Source organism: Pituophis catenifer, unplaced genomic scaffold, assembly GCF_029215685.1.
Source record: "Pituophis catenifer annectens isolate HBS135680 unplaced genomic scaffold, rPitCat1.0.hap2 SCAF_2, whole genome shotgun sequence".
Lineage (NCBI taxonomy): Eukaryota > Metazoa > Chordata > Lepidosauria > Squamata > Colubridae > Pituophis > Pituophis catenifer.
Window position 1 is genome coordinate 210,554,632 of NW_027256882.1, and position 17,507 is coordinate 210,572,138.

The following is a 17,507-nucleotide window of genomic DNA, read 5'->3' on the forward strand; positions in this document are numbered from 1 at the left end:
TCTGATACTCCCGCGGATGGGAAGACCAGCTGGCCAGAACCCGGAAGAACAACAGGTAACAGCTGGCGTGCCCATAGAGATAGCTGTGCATGCCACTTCTGGCACGCGTGCCATAGGTTCGCCATCATGGGTATAGGTGGTAGTTGGCTCAATAGTAGTAACTGTGAGAGGGATCTTGGATCCAAATATGGGTAAGCTATTGTCATGACTCCATAAGGTGACAGAGAAGACACATCAGTTTTAAGCACTTTTTTCCATATGACCGTCTCATCAAAGAGCTCCTATTATTATAATATACTAGCACCACTTGGAGTATTAAATTTGCTTTATTTTCTGTCTTATTAGTTCAGTGTGGATTTATCGGCTTATGATGAAGCAAGTATTTATTTGAATGCGGGCCCTGTACAAAGCAAAGATAGCTAATAAATGCATTCTATCTAATGTTAGCAAGTTCAATAAATATTAATGTTGCAATTAGCCTGGATTTAATAAATATTCCAAACTGAAAAGCATAAATTAGGCATGCAAAAGAATGGTAAGCAAAATAGATTATTGCTTCATTCACTACGAAAAATAAATATAAATGTGCAGCTATAAGAGAAATAACCAAGAAGAGAGCTATATACTAAAAAGAGGGGTAGGTATCAAGATTTGTTGAAAACCTGCCCCAAAGTTCCATTTCAAAAATTGTCTCAGCTCTTTCCTATGGACGGCCCTTTTATCAACGCACTGCAGTCTACTTCAAGTACATGTAGTCCTTGACTTATGATCACAATTGGAACCAGAATTTCTGTTGCTAAGAAAGGCAGTTGTTAAGTAAGTCACACCCAATTTTGCAACTTTTTTGCTACTGTTGTTAAAGCAGATCATTGCAGTTGTTAAGTGAATCGCGTGATTCTTAAGTAAATATGGCTTCCCCCGTTGACTTTGCTTGTTGAAAGCTGTCTGGGAAAGTTGTAAATGATGATCTTATGATCCCAGGACCCATCATAAATACAAGGTGATTGCCGTGAGACAAAATTTTGCTCCCATGACTGGGGCTGCTGTAAATGGTCCTAAGTGTGAGGACCAGTTTTAAATCACTTTCTTCGGTGCTCTTGTAACTTCAAATGGTCACTAAATGAATGGCTGTCAGTCAAGGACAACCTGTAGAATACCTGGCAGATTACCAATACAACAAACTTGTGTATGTGCAGGGATATGGATAGCACATTATAGTAATCTGTGAGTATTCATGCCAATGGGTCTGTAAACTATTGAATTTCTTTTTCTCCCTCCTGAGACCGTTTTTCAAGAACTGCCATGGGGAGTGCCTTGAGTATTCCACGTGCACCCAGCATCTCCAACACCAGCTGTCTCACGGGGTTGAGCTCCTCTACAGCACCTGCCAATGCTTCCAAGGTGAAGTACTTCTCGCCCTCTGGAATCTAGTAAGAATTTTTTGATCATTCATGCAATCCCTGGAGCTTTCATTAGTCAAAATGCTATGTTCCCTCAAAGAAGATCTTTTTCGTTTGTTTACACCTGAAAGCATGTTCATCAGGTCTTTTTCTTGGATACTACTCAGTGGTGGGTTGCTACTGGTTCGCTCCAGATTGGATGAACCGTAGCAGCGGTGGCAGGAGGCTCCGCCCACCCGCACGGATGCTTCTGCGCAAAAGTATTGCGTATACGCAAAAGCACGCACGCGCGAGTGAACCAGTAGCAAACTAAATTGAAATCCACTACTGGTGCTACTCCTAACACATGTGTATAAAGATACACACACACAATAAGCATGATAAGATCATTTGTTGTCTGTTGCCCTCCTTCCCCCATTTCTCTGTACCAAAATTGATGAGCAATGCTTTTGAACACTGGTTATATTTCCTCAGCCTTGGGGATTTAGATTTCGAGAGCACATGGAAGACTGCAGAAGAGGAGGGGAGAAAATCTTATTGTGTAAATCTAGCCTAATATTATATTCATCTTGAGTATTCCACAAGTCATAGTTGAGATATGAAGAGATTTAATGCAGAATAACCCTATAGGTGAAACTTACTGCATAACCAATAGTTAGCTATTACTTTTAAACCTAGCTTGTGTCATAGAATGAAGAAAATCAAAGTGATTTCAAAGTACTTGGACTTTATGATTGTTGGCAGTTAAGACAAGCATCTCTATATTTTTTCAGTGATGGCAGAACAGTTGCCATCAAAAAAATAATGAAAAAGACATTTACCCTTACCAAGACCATACGTAAAGAAGTCAAGCAAGTAAGGTAAGCTATACACATATATTCTCTATATATACAGTATGTCTAGATGCATGTCTACTAATGAAGTAATAAGCATCCTATGTGACTTTACATTGATTTTCCTCTTGCTTGAAATCTGCTGTATATTTCATTTATTAAACAACTGATCATAGCTGGTATTTTTCTACATCAGTTGGAATTCAAAAAGGACACAGATAAATCTTTCTTTTTTCTAAAACAAATTCCCTCTTCACTCAAATATTAGCATTATAAACTAGCTCATGTAAGGCACCTAAACAAGAGGACTAGAAATGTGATTTCTTTAAAAAATAAAGTAGATTCTGGAATTCTAAAAAAAAAATCACAAGAACTTTCCATCATGGAAGAATGAATGGTAAAGGTGATGGGGTTGGTGGAGATGGTAAAATTGACTGTTTTAATTCAACAGAAGAATTTATCTACCATATTTTTTGGAGTATAAGACACTCCAGACTATAAAATGCACCTACATTTTTTGGTGACGAAAACAAGAAAAAGAAATCTGCCTCCCAGCAATTTTGCAGCAAACAGCAAACAGCCTGCTTTACTTGCATTTTCATTTTCAACTTAGCTTGATTAGCACAAGAAAAAAAAATGCTCCCAGCAATTTACCTTCTTGCAGCAAACAGCAGAAGCCTGCGCAGCAATAGGCAATGGCAATCCCTGCAGCCTGAAACAGCTGAGAGTTGGGAGGCGGACAATCAACTTGTGCTAATTAGGCTGCGCTAATTAGCTGAAATGGGCTGTTTCTTCTTACTGCTTGCTACAAGGAGGTAAATTGCTGGGAGGCAGAGGCCAAAGGGTGGGGGCCAGTAGGTGGGTGGGGCTACATTCGGTGTATAAGATGCACCCAAATTTTCACTCCATTTTAGGGGGGGGGAAGGTGCGTCTTATACTCCGAAAAATATGGTATTTTGTTTTCATTTGGAGTCCATTTCTGGATTTTGTACTTGAAACTGAAAAAAAAATGTAACTAATTTTAAGTTTTTATTAGAATGACTTTGAATGGCTTGAAAAATTTGGAAATATAAAGCAAAAGGCTGAAGTTGTAATTGTTTTTATATTCTACTGTAGTGAAAAAAATCATTATTCCCCCCCCCTTTTTTTCCCTACTTCTTTCTGTACTTCTTCTTTAACTTTCTCAATTTTTGTTTCTATTTGTATTTTATCTTATAATAGCTTTATCTTTGTAAGCTGCCTGGAGTGAGTTGGGCAGCCATATAAATTTTCTTAAATAAATAAATAAACTTTAATAAAAAACAAAAAAATTCCCAAGAACTAAATATTTATGTGAGCAATAAAGGATTCCCTATCAGGAATGAAGGCAGTGAAATAGAATAAGATTGGGTTTTCTTACCCTAAACTCACTGGACCTTCACTTCTCATCAGATTCCCTCATTCTGTGGCTTACATGATCTGATGCCTCTTCTAATCAAATAGATTTTATCAGCTTTCTCCAGCCAAGCATCCACCAGATGTACTGGGTATTATGCCTATGCGTGCTTCCAAAATGATTAAGAAAAATGTTCCACAAGCACAACATCTCTGCTATTCATTAAAGCAGCAGATTCCCTGTGAAATCTGGGGAGAAAAAAAGAGATTGAACCCCTTTAAGGGACAGATGTTTTTAACTTAATATAACTTTTCAGGCAGTGCCACATTTTCTTCCAGATTTCTTCGGAAGCCTTAAAAAAGAAAAGCTGTGTATGTATTGCAGAGAGGTGCTGAGTTTTTGTGAGGTCTGAGGCCTAAAGCATTTTCAAAACACGAGCAGATATATTGAGTATGACACTGTCATACCCCCCTCTTCCACCTGGAGAGAGAGTTTTTGTTCCTCCAGCCAGCTCTGAGTAGGTTTGGTGGGCTTTACTTTCCATTGTGTGAAGTGTCTGCCAAATAAGGCTCTGCAAAGTTTTGGGTTCAATTCCAAACAGATGCTTCAAGGAGTTGTAAGTGTACCCCTTGTCTGCAACCCTGTGAAGCAGTTATGCCTTTTTCAGGTATGTAGCACACTCTGTGCTTTCTGTGAATAGAAAGAGTACATAATTTCTGAATGCATTGATGCTCTGGACCTTCTGCTAATAGCAGGTTTTTCCCGAACTGAACTCTGGATTGGATCTATTCTTGACCATGTTTTTATCTACCAGACATTTTGTAAGTGATGTCCACTCTACTGGTTTTGAGCTTCAATTTTTGAATAACCCACTTCTGGAAGCAGCATAGTCCCAATGCCAGCTGGGAAAGGCTACATTAGATTTACCTCCAGTCCCAGCAACTTGGACCAGTTAGTCAACCCAAATAATCTACAATTCACCACTTCAGTAATTAATGTTCAAGTGAATTCTGGAATTTGATCCTGACTCCCAATATATTTCTATTGTAGTGAAAATGCATTTCTCAGGAGCAACATAACACAATTTGGATATTCTCTAACTGATAATTCTGATAAGTATGCTGAGTTTTGGTTTTTTTTCCCCCCTCTATAGACAACTAGATCATCCAAACATTTGCAAATTTATTGGAGGCTGCATTGAGGTACCAAATATTGCCATAATAACAGAATATTGCCCTAAAGGAAGTTTGAATGATGTGCTGCTTAATGAAAACATTCCTTTAAACTGGGGCTTCAGGTGAGAGAATCAACATAGCAGATAGAATACTGTATTTTTATTAGACTGAAACTTCATTAGATAAATAAAATAACAGCACAGTGCAAACTTAGTGTTACCTTTAGGAATAAATAATAGATTGAGCATAAATATGTAATCAAATACTGATGAGATCTTGGTCATGGTAAGATTGCAATTGGGCTTTAGAATATTCTATCCTGTGTATTACTTAGTACTACTAACTACATTACTTAGAAACCTAAAATCATGATTATTACATATTGGTTTGGTCTGTTATGTGAGAACACATTGTTAATTTGTTACATCCATCATAGCTAAACCAGAAGCTTACTCTTATCTTGCTCAGAAGGAAAGTCTGGAGTGTGACTGACAAAGGTCAAGCTTTTCATGCAGATAGGATTGTGCTCTGAGTTTGAAGCAGTGGTAGGTTGCCCCTGGTTTGGACCGGTTCACAGGAACCGGTAGTAAAACCAGCGGGAGGCTCTGCCCCCCGACCCGGACGTCATCAGGTAGCTTCTGCGCATGCGCAGAAGAGCGTGCGAATACATGAGCGAAGCTTCTGCACATGCGCATGCTGGCAGCCCCATTGCAAACTGGTAGTAAAGGTAAGTAGAACCCACCCCTGGTTTGAAAACACAGTAGCTTGTCCAAGCAGGGTGGGTGGGTGGGTGAGGGAAAAATGAATTTATATCTTCCAATTGTATTGAAAAATATTAGGATTTAAACATGTAATGAAGATTAATTCTACTGATTCCCTGACCGAACTTACTATGCATGATCATAGATTATGGATGAAAACTTTTCTTAATTTTTTTTATTTGCGTATATCTATTAAGTAAAAAGGGATGCAGTGGCTCAGTGGCTAAGATGCTGAACTTGTCAATTGAAAGGTTGGCAGTTCAGCGGTTCGAATCCCTAGGGCCACATAACGGGGTGAGCTCCCGTTACTTGTCCCAGCTTCTGCCAACCTAGCAGATCGAAAGCACATAAAAAATGCAAGTAGAAAAATAGGGACCACCTTTGGTGGGAAGGTAACAGCGTTCCGTGCACCCTTGGCATTTAGTCATGCCGGCCACATGACCATGGAGACGTCTTCGGACAGCACTGGCTCTTCGGCTTTGAAACAGAGATGAGCACTGCCCCCTAGAGTTGGGAATGACTAGCAGATATGTGTGAGGGGAACCTTTACCTTTACCTTATTAAGTAAGACTCTAGACACTGAATTATATAAACCTAGTTCTAAGGAAGACAGTAGCCAGTGAGTTTAAGATGCCTCTTAACTTAAACCTACTTTAATTAGTTAGCTGTGTTCTGTATAAGAAATGCTAAAAAATGTGAGGGAAAAAACTATGTCTGATCATTTCTAATTTCATCATCCACACCCAAGAAGAATATCAGGGTATGTCATTTCTTGTCTTCAGCTCTTGAACAAAGTAACAAGGACAAATTTTCTAATCTTTTATTACCATGAACGTGAAATGCAGTCCAGCTCAAAAAGAATTGTTTTGTAGAAAACCTTTACTGTCATACCTTCAAATAGCTGCTTTTTTCAAGTTACATTGCATTGTTTGGGGGCAGGTGCTTGAATTTGAGGATATTGAAATGATGAGAAACATAAACCTATATAAGATGGTTACGAATTTAGGTTGTGATTTGTAGATTCTGAATAAAATACAGCTTTTTTTTAAAAAAATGCATTGATACATCCTAATTAATAGATATTTCAATATCATTTTGAAGCACTCACATCATGACATGTTAGAAAACACTAATACCCAAGATTCTATGTAGCCAATTCAGAAGATAAGTGTCTCATTATTAGCTCTCAGTCATGTCTAGTACAGTCTTATTTAATCTGGTTTTCTGCTACATGCATTAGACAGCAAATTACTTCCACACAAAAATCAGGTTAGGGAAGGTTGCTCTTATAAAAATAACTTCTTGTTCTGACCTCATGCCCAGTTTCCTTAGACTGTTTCTTTAGAACTATATTATCTAGAAACCCAAGACATTTTTTTCACCTTAGCCATTCTAAAATAAGGTTGCACAATGACTAAGATTTTACTCAGAATCCAAGCTCTCTATCTTAGACATTCATAAAACATTTTTATCTCTTTATATATCTTTGATTTTGTAGGGCTACCAAATCTGGGCTGTAAAAAGATACAGAAAACTATCTTTGCTGACAGATATCAGACTTCATATCTAGCTTGTGTTATGTTAATATAAATAATACCATGCATTGGCATTTTCCAGAAATATTATATAGCACTGAACACTGATTTCATACTGTTAGATCATGGGCGCAAGAAAGGACAGGACTTGCAGTAGAATCAACTCTTTATTCAGCTCCATAATCGCAATGGCCAAACCTAGCCAGCTTTTATAGCTAGGAGCTGTCCGCAGCTTCAGCCACTGACGGTCCCCTGAATTTCCCGCTCTTGTCCCTGATTGGTCCATTCAAATCTGCCACTCAATACTCAACACATACTAGTCATTTTATTCATTAGGTTCCAACCCCATACTCCTCTATCTATGGGAATGTTCAGTTTAGTGTAGTGGTTAAGGCACCACACTAAAAAGTGGGAGACCACGAGTTCAACTCTTACATGAAAGCTAGTTGGGTGACTCTTAGTCACTCTCAGCCCAACTCACCTCACAGGGTTGTTGTGGTGAAGAAATAAGAGGAGGAATGTTTGTTGGATATATTCACTGCCTTGAATTATTTGTAAAAATAATAAAGGTGGAACACAAACAAATAAATGTTGGACAAAACTCAATGGGCAGAAGGTTATCATTAAGCAAATGTCTATAGAATTACAATACATGCACATTCCAGTAACTCATTCCTTTTCATGCAACCATAGTATTGACTTTTTTAATTACCTTAATAAAATATGGAGATAATTATTCCCCACTCAAAAATTACTTAACTTTTTATATACAAAATCATTAAATTTAGCTAAGGTTACTATATTTAAGAAAATGCAATAGTCTGCAGGTTTATCTCCATATAGACTAACACTTATGTCAGTCTGGAATAAAATCCACAGTCCAAGAAAAGGGAGGATTCGAATTTAGTATAAATGGTTTTGGATATGGAGACATATTTTCTTCCTGGCATCCTTCTCCTCTTATTATAATGTCTTTCAAGTTACTTTTTTATGCTGGAATAATTGGGTGTGATGTATGAGTTGTGGCAGCATAGTGGTTAGAATGCAGTATTGCAAGCTAAATCTGCTCACAGCCAAGAGATATATCCTGATGGGCTCAAGGTTGACTCGACCTTCCATCCTTTTGAGCTTGGTAAATGAGGGCCCAGATTCTTGGGGGCAATATAGTGATTCTGTAAATTGCTATCATTAGAAAGAGAAGATTCATTTGGGTATGTATGTGAGAGAAATGAACAATATGAATGAATGTTTCCCTTATGGTTTATTATTGTTAGTGTAGGAGAGGATATTGTAGGGTGTAAGTCAAATATCATTGAACACTTTCCTGTTTGTTCTATTGAGTTCTTTTAAATCTTATCATCTCCTTCTCCTCTACCTCCTCTCCTTCTCCTTTAATGTATATTAATGCTAACCATTGTTCCATCCTCTGTTTAGACTTTCTTTTGCCACTGATATTGCACAAGGAATGGCATATCTTCACCATCATCGAATTTATCATGGACAGCTGAAATCAAGGAACTGTGTTATCGATGATCGCTGGGTCTGTAAGATTTCAGGTAAGAAGAGAAGAAGATGAAAAGTACCTTCAGTTAAGTATTAGGAGACTAAATTAGATACTACAGGACAAACAATTTTACATCAAATGACTGTCTTAGGGTTACCAGAGAGGAATTTTGATGACTAGGGAGACTCAGATTGAAGTCTTCGGTTGATCATGGAGTCTACTTGGTAATTGTGGAGTTAATATTGTTTGAAAAAAGGATTTTTAAGTAATTTTACTTAAAATTACAATTGCTGCAATAAAAACTAATATAAACTAAAAAATACAATTAAAAATGAAGGTGCAGGAAAGGAAAGGGAAAAAAATTGAAAGAAAAATAGAAAAGAAAGTAAGAATATAGTAAAGTAAGAAAAAATATTTTACAATTGACTGTTGCAACAGGTATAAACCATTTTAGTAATGTATCATCTTCTCTCCAAATACAACAAATGAGCTCTTTGAGGAGCAACTCTCCGGAGCGCTTATGGGTGTTCTCAAGTCCTCTCCTTGTTCAGAGAGGAATTACGAAGAGCTGATCTACTCCCTGGCTCTCCATACTGCTGCAGTTATTGGGAATAGCAATAGCAATAGCACTCAGACTTATATACCGCTTCATAGTGCTTTACAGCCCTCTCTAAGCCCTCTCTACAGAATCAGCCTATTGCCTCTAACAATCTATGTCCTTGTTTTACCCATCTCGGAAGGATGGAAGGCTGAGTCAACCTTGAGCCTGGTGAGATTTGAACTGCTGAACTGCAGCTAGCAGTCAGCTGAAGTAGCCTGCAGTACTGCACTTGAACCACTGCGCCACCTTGGCTCTTGAATCATCTTCAGCTCACTATTTGTTCCCTGGAAGTCTGAGAAAGGTTTTTCAAAAGAAGGCAGATTTGCCTATCAATATACATTCAGGCAATCAGTTCTGTGTTGCTGGAATTCAGCTGGAAGCATGCAGAGATCCGTCTGCAGCTTTGATAGGCTGCAGTTCTGGCCCCATTTTTGTTTGAAGTGCATCCTTTCTTCCAGGCATGATAACATTATCAATCAGATTTGGCTCTATGCTTCTATGAACAAATGAGACCAGTTCCAAGTGAGTTCATATGTTGATGTTTATCAGTGATAGATATTTTTCAACACCTTCTCAGAAAAACAGCTCTCAAATTCATTCTGAAGTTAGCCACAGTAAAACTTTGCATGCTAAATACTGATCCTGGATGTAAAACAACATGAACAGTCTCTTGTCTGTAGGATTTTTTTTTCCCCGTATCCAAAATCAGCTGAGAAATTTGCAGAGAAATTCATTTGTATTCTAAAATTGGAAATGCCCTTGTACTGATTTGCATGTTTAGATGGTTCTAGATTAAAATAGATCGCAAAACCTCGAGGGAAAGATAATCTCTTTGTTCCTTTTCTTTGTGGCAGACTATGGTTTACAATCCTACAGAAAAGAGGATTCAGGGATGAATTCCAGTATTGCTCATCAAGTCTATTTGGCTCCTGAAGCTCACTCAATGCCAAACTTTGAACCAACCCCAGCTGCAGATGTATATAGGTGAAGACAATAAATTCACTTATGGTTACCTTCCTCTATCTATAAATATGGATTGCTTTATTCTTTTTATTGAATGAACATACACAATTTTACATTTCTGTGGTGGCTACTTGTTTTGTAGATAGGTAAGAAGTTCAAAGGGGATGTGGTGGCTCAGTGGCTAAGACGCTGAGCTTGTCGATCGAAAGGTTGGCTGTTCAGCGGTTTGAATCCCTAGTGCACCGTAACGGGGTGAGCTCCTGTTACTTGTCCCAGCTTCTGCCAACCTAGCATTCGAAAGCATGTAAAAAATGCAAGTAGAATAATAGGGACCACCTTTGGTGGGAAGGTAACAGCGTTCCGTCTGCCTTTGGCATTTAGTCATGCCAGTCACATGACCATGGAGACGTCTTCGGATAGCGCTGGCTCTTCTGGCTTTGAAATGGAGATGAGCACCGCCCCCTAGAGTCGGGAACAACTAGCACATATGTGCGAGGGGAACCTTTACCTTTTAAGAAGTTCAAAATATCATCTTTAGGTTTTTTTCCCTTTTCAATGTATAATATACTGACTATGCCATATGTGATGTTTTAGGAAATTAAAGCCCCTTTCAGTTGCAATCAATGCAGGAAATATGCAAAGGGAATGTGCTCATTTTGTTGCTGTGCTGCTATTTGTATTGCCTTCCACAAATATAGGATGACTTCTGCAGAGCTCTGGAAGTCAGATTGTCAATATTTTTAGAATGTTTTAGTGTGGAAGAATAATCGCAAAATTACCTTTACCATTTCATTTGCTGACCAATCAATAAGCCATTTTCAAACATTCTGAGCTCCATCTAAGCTCTTAGTCACCTCACGCATTTGCTAAATGTTTGAAGATGCTAGTGCATGTCTTAAAACCCCATATTCTGCAAATAAGGCTCCACTGTATCTAAGCTTTGCCTGATCCCATTTCATCACCGAGAAGATGAGTCAGCAGGGCAGCTGTGGAGGTATCTTTGCCAGAGGGAATAATCCTGATTACCATGAAGGAAATGATTGTGAAATTATTCCCTCTACGGAGCACAAGTTAGGCCAGTTGAATGCATCCCTTCTCTGTATCCACAAATGCATCCCTTCTCTGTATCCACAAATCCTTTAAACCTCAACTGCTTAATCAGGTATGTTGTACGCAAATGTTTAGGCACCCTTGGTCAAACTTGTGTTTCAGTGAATCCCCAAAAGAAGCTGATACAGCCTCTACTTGCTGCAAGGTAAATCTGTTAGAAAATTTGGATGTACCAGTTATGTGTTTTTAACTGATTCAGTGAATATGGATTTTTTAAAAAAAAAAATAGTAAGCATACATTCAGAATCTGGAATAGAGGGAATGAAGTGCTTATTGTAGTAGGCTACACTTTTAATACCATAGATCATTGGTCCTCAACTTCAGCAGCTTTAAGACCTCAGCAATTTTAACACCTGTGCAACTTTTAAGACCTTAAAGCAGGGGTGAATTTCAGCAGGTTCTGACAGGTTCTGGAGAACCGGTAGCGGAAATTTTGAGTAGTTAGGAGAACCGGCAAATACCACCTCTGGCTGGCCCCAGAGTGGGGTGGGAATGAAGATTTTTCAATATCCTTCCCCCAGGAGTGGAGTGGGAATGGGGATTTTGCAGTATCCTTCCCCTGGAGTGCGGTGGGAATGGAGATTTTGCAGTATCCTTCCCCTGGAGTGGGGTGAGAATGGAGATTTTGCAGTATCCTTCACCTGCCACGCCCACCAAGCCACACCACGCCCACCAAGCCACGCCCACAGAACTGGTAGTAAAAAAAAATGAATTTCACCACTGCCTTAAAGCTGTTGAGATTGAGAAACACCGGTACAGATGAGGATACACTTCTAGACAGGTGGTTTAGTTTTTGAATACCTGCAACACTGAGTGGAACACATAACATTTTCAAATATCAAGAGTGCAATACTATGGTCTAGGGATACTTTTTCCCAGCTACATGACATCAATAATTCCTTATAATGGCAGATGCTATGAACAGTTTAGTTTAGAGAAGATAACTTATGATATGCTTAAACACAAGAAAACGTATTTGTGTTTCTGGATGATGTTCCTTCTGTACTCTGTAGCTTTATTTATTTATTATTTATTTATCAAATTTACACAAAAGTAATGTCACTGGGTGGCTTACAAGTTAAAACAATAAATAGCTAAAAATCATAATTATTAACTAAATCATCCAAAACTATAAAATAAGCTAAAGTAAAAAGTAGATGAAGGAATGTTAACAATAATGTTAACAGTAATGGAGCCAGCTTATTAACTCACCCATCACCTGATCTTGAGGATGTTGGGAAACTCAGAAGAAAATGAAACCAACCTCATTTCAGTGGGGAGAAAATCCCATAATATGGGTGCCACTGCAGAGAAGGCCCACCATGAAGGGCCTACTAAATGTAGCTCCCTAGATAATGAAACCTGAGCATACCCTCTCTGCTGCATCTGGTGGGATGTGTGAGCAGGTGAAACTGGGGTGAGGCAGTCTCTCAAATTACCTGGTCCCATGCCATGAAAAACTTTAGAGGTCAACACCAGTACATTGAAATTGAACATGAAAATAAACTGGTGAGCAGTGCAGCTTGAAAAGCAGAGATATAAAGCACGTTCTGCAAGAGACTCACATAACTGCTTGCAGCCCAGTGGTGATTGCTCCTGGTTCACCTCAGTTTAGGCAAACCAGTAGTTGCAGCTGGAGGTTCCGCCCACCCGCCCAGACGCCATCAAAAATGCTCTGCGCATGCGCAGGAGCGCCACACGCTCATAAAGTGAGCGCCTGTGCCCGTGCGCTACCGATAACGAACTGGTAGCGCCGGGATTTCAATCCCACTACTGTTGCAGCCCCATGAAGAACTCATTGCAACCAACCAGGTGGTGATCAGGACCAAGGAGAATAGGTCTCCTTGATCAGGAATGGGTACGCAATATGAAATTGCAGCAAAGGTCCTTCTAGTCACAACTGCCACCTCATCAAGAAGGAGTCATGAGTCCAGGAGAACCCCCACCTTGTACACAGGGTCTGTTTGGAGCAATGCAACCCCATTCAGTAGCAAAGATAGTATAGTCCTAAGATCAGAGGGCCTCAAAACCCAAAGCCATTAAGTCTTGCCTGTTGAAGCTTGTTGTTTCTCACCCAGATCTTCACAATATTCAGATTTAGGAAAAGATGTCCACAGCATTGCTTAGTTCTCCAGAGGCAGAGATGTACAATTGGGTGTTATCAGCATACTGACCTCATCCCATGATGATGTATGAGCTTTTCCAGTGATCTCATGTAGATGTTAAACGGAAGAGGTGAGAATACCGATCCCTGCAGCACCCCACAGAGTAGGGATGGGTGTGGAATCTCTTCTCCCCAATCACCACCGATTGGAATCAACCTCGAAGAAAAGAGGAAAGCTAGCACAACACAGTGGCCCCCACCTCCAATCCTCTGAGTCAATTTAGAAAGATATCATGGTTGATGATATCAAAAGCCACTGGGAGATCAAGTAAAGCAAGGATAGATACACAGCTACCATCCCACCAATACCAGACTTCATTCAAAAGACAGCCACTGCCATTTCCGTTCCATATCCAAGTCTGCTACTTATCTGAAAAGGATACAGTTTGTATGAGTCTCTGGCATGGGTGGGCTTCAAAAATTTCAGCAACGGGTTCCCTGCCCAGTTGCTGGGTGGGCGTGGCCATGCTGGTGTGGCCTAGTCGGCCTCCTGCACCATGGTGGGGGGGACGTTTTCACCTTCCCCAGGCTCCAGAGGTTTTCCTTGTGCCTCTGGGAGGGTGAAAACTGCCTCCCCCGGGCTCCAGAGGCTCTCCAGAGCTTCCGGGAGGCCCATTTTTCCCCCTCTTCGAGCCTCCACGCGGGCTCTGCACTTACCTCGCATCCAAAATGGGCCACGTGGAGACTCCTGGAAGGGGTAAGGTGGGTGTGACCAGCCAGGGGTGGGATTTGGAGGTTCTCTGAACTGGCCATAACGTTAGCTACAGGTTCTCCCGAACCCAGATCCGGGTGAACCCATAGCAGCCCACCCCTGGTCTCTGGCATGTTTTAAATACTCATTTAGACATCTGGATGTGATTATTAGTTTACTGAAGCTACATTGTTTGGTCCTTTTTTCTTAGTGCACAAAACTGAAATACATTTAACTATACTGTATCTATAAAGAAAAAATATGCAGAGAACTTGAATTCTCCTGCTGGCTAACCCGATATGCTACATACTCGTGGCCTATTTCTAATCAATTCTCTGTAATTCTGCACAATTGCTTACATTGATCCTATGAAATAATATCAGTGTATTTAGTTACATGCCATAAAAATTTGCAATATGTTTATAATTACTAAGAGTAATTAATAGGCTGAAATGATTATGTGAGGGAAGATGACTAAATATTTAAAGGAGACAAAGCAGCAATCCATTGTGATGAAAAGGCTTCATTAATGAGATCTATTGTAGAGACAAGGCGACTGTATTAATAAAACTCAAGTTTTATTGTTTTCAGAGGACTTGGTCGTGATTAATCTGAGCTAGATTAGAGTCTGTTTGATTTCTTTCAATTTTTTAATCACTTCTGCTTATCTTATAATGTTTTGGCTTCAATCCTACAGCTACGCTATCGTTCTTTTAGAAATAGCCACAAGAAGTGATCCATCACAGGTAAGAAATGCCATAAAATATGGTTCTTCATTAAAGTTAATCTTGCTGGTACTGGTGTCCTTGAAGATACTGCTGGTCTTTGGGGTAAATGTGTATATCCACTGGATTTCTGATACCTGCTTTCTCTTTAGCTGTGGCAGTTCAGTATAAGCTAAGGACGTAATTCATTCCACATGAACACAACCCACTGCTCTGCAAAAAACTAATGGACTGCATTTAAAGAAAAAGTGGATTCCCAGAAAGCTAACTAAGCCTTTTTATACAACTCAGGAAGTAAACATAAACCAAAGAAATTAGAACAAAATCCTTTATTATTTAAGAAGATTTCTATTTATGCAATAGGACTAGCGACAGCACTTAGACTTATATGCTGCTTCACAGTGCTTTACAGCCCTCTCTAAGCAGTTTACAGAGTCAGCATATTGCCCCCAATAATCTGGGTCCTCATTTTACTGACCTCAGAAGGATGGAAGGCTGAATCAACCTTGAGCCGGTGAGAATGGAACTGCCGAACTGCAGCCAGCAGTCAGCAGAAGTAGCCTGCAGTACTGCATTCTAACCACTGCGTCACCATGACTCACTAATGCCCCTAGAATTCCCCTTCAAAATTACATAATTTGTAATTTGATCTAGGATCACCAGTGATGGGCAAGAACCTTCCTATAGAATTTTTACATACATTGGCTGAAATGTGCAATAATAGTTCAAATGTGCAAAATCTGCCTCTTAAAAGGGCTGTATCATTTCCAGGCTAGAGTTGAAATAACAACTATAACAAACCCAGTTTGTGAGTCCATACATCTACCTTCCTATAAACCTTGACAAGCAGAGCCATAAAGCTAAATTCACTGTTCAAAGAATGATAACCGAAGTTCTCAAAAGAGTGGCGTGATGCACATAACATCTAGTAGCAATAGCACTTAGACTTATATATCACAGTGTAGACTTATGTACCACAGTGTGCTTTACAGTGGTTTAAGCGGTTTGCAGAGTCAGCATATTGCCCCCAATAATCTGGGTCCTCATTTTACTGACCTTGGAAGGATGGAAGGCTAAGTCAACCTTGAGCTGGTCAGGATTGAGGGAATCAACTCTTGGCAATGTGAGCAGTGTTAGCCTGCAGTACTGCATTCTAACCACTGTGCCACTACAGCTCTTAACACAGACTGCAATAGTTTATGTTCCCAATCTCTCTATTTCTATATGTGTATATGTGTGAAAAAACACCAGCACTGTCTGTGTTTTGCAGAAGGATGATACACAGTCAGAAAAATATTCCTTGTGCCTCCCTTTGGCAGAACTAATATCTGAAAAATCTGAAAATGCTTGTCCATGTGCCACAGAATATATAGAGGTAAATTTAAAACATTTGGACTCTTTTCTGTCTTTGTTATGAGTGAATTACTGTATCTTTGTAATTTATATCCCTAAAAATCACTGTGTGGGCCTGCTGTTTATGCCTTAGTATGTGAGTATTATAATTTCATGATATCGATACTCCTCCATACTTAACAGTATCTGCAAGTCAAGTTGCTGTTAAGCACAAAATGAAGCACACAGTTTGATCTATAAAAGTTGGCAAGTTTAATGGTTCCAGTGCATATTCCCTTTTGAAGAAATGAAATGTTTTAGTTTTATTAAAAACACAAACCAACACATGTTGCCCTTACAATTTCTCATTTAAATGCCATGGAACAGTGAATGGCATTAATATTTTTTTTTTAAAAAAATTGTATTATTGTCACAAACTGATATTTCAGCTTGTCTCACAGAAACAGAAGGCAGCAAATGATGCAGTTAATTTGCAGTCCTTGGAGGTTTAAGACTTCTGTTGGATATAATCTGTCAGTCCCGCAATCATATTTAATAATTATGGATCTTTGGCTTTTCCATTTAAAAGATAGCTGTCAGCGAGCCAAAAAATATGTCTGTAGGATGGATCTATTAAAAAAAAAAAAAAAAGAAATCAAATGTTTGCTCATCATTGAAGAATCACTGTGCCATACTTTAATTTCATTCTTTTTTCTTGTTTAATTACCCTAGAAGCAACTGCTCTGATATTTCAGCCATACAGTAATGTATCTACAGAATGTATTTTTTCCAAAAGAATTAAGAGCATCTCCTAGAACAGTGATGGCTAACCTTTTTGCCATCGCGTGCCAGGAGCAGGGGTAGCAGGGGGGGAGGGTGTCGCATGCATGCACCCCACCCCCATGCACCCCGCCCCCATGCATGCGCGCACGACCCTCCCACCTCCCGCTCCTGGCATGCGATGGCCCGGTGGGCCCGTTTTTCTCTCTCCCCAGGCTCCAGAGCCTTTCTAGGAGTCTGGGGAGGGCGAAAACAGCCTTCCCCATCCCCACACACCACCAGAAGCCCTCCGAAGGCTGAAAACAGCCTATTTGCCAACTTCCGGTGGGACCGGAAGACCTGTTTTTTGCTTTCCCCAGGCTCCAGAACCTTTCTAGGAGTCTGGGGAGGGTGAAAACAGCCTTCCCCACACCCCCGGAGTCCCTCTGGAGGCCGAAAATGGCCCGTTTGCCAACTTCCAGTCCACTGGAGCTGAGCTCGCGTGCCCACCAATATGGCTATGCGTGCCATCTGTGGCACGCGTGCCATAGGTTCGCCATCATGGTCCTAGAATGTATG

At 39.9% G+C, this 17,507-nt stretch overlaps 1 protein-coding gene across 1 annotated transcript in view; it reads left to right on the top strand.

Moving 5' to 3' along the window:
• Positions 1-17,507, top strand: part of LOC139310338 (atrial natriuretic peptide receptor 2-like) — a 57,684-nt gene that overhangs the window by 19,201 nt on the left and 20,976 nt on the right. Inside the window, exons 9-15 of the mRNA XM_070934497.1 lie at positions 1,283-1,430; positions 2,174-2,260; positions 4,762-4,905; positions 8,514-8,635; positions 10,039-10,168; positions 14,810-14,858; positions 16,123-16,212. Coding sequence (XP_070790598.1) covers positions 1,283-1,430; positions 2,174-2,260; positions 4,762-4,905; positions 8,514-8,635; positions 10,039-10,168; positions 14,810-14,858; positions 16,123-16,212 — 770 coding nt within the window. The remainder of the gene's footprint in view (positions 1-1,282; positions 1,431-2,173; positions 2,261-4,761; positions 4,906-8,513; positions 8,636-10,038; positions 10,169-14,809; positions 14,859-16,122; positions 16,213-17,507) is intronic.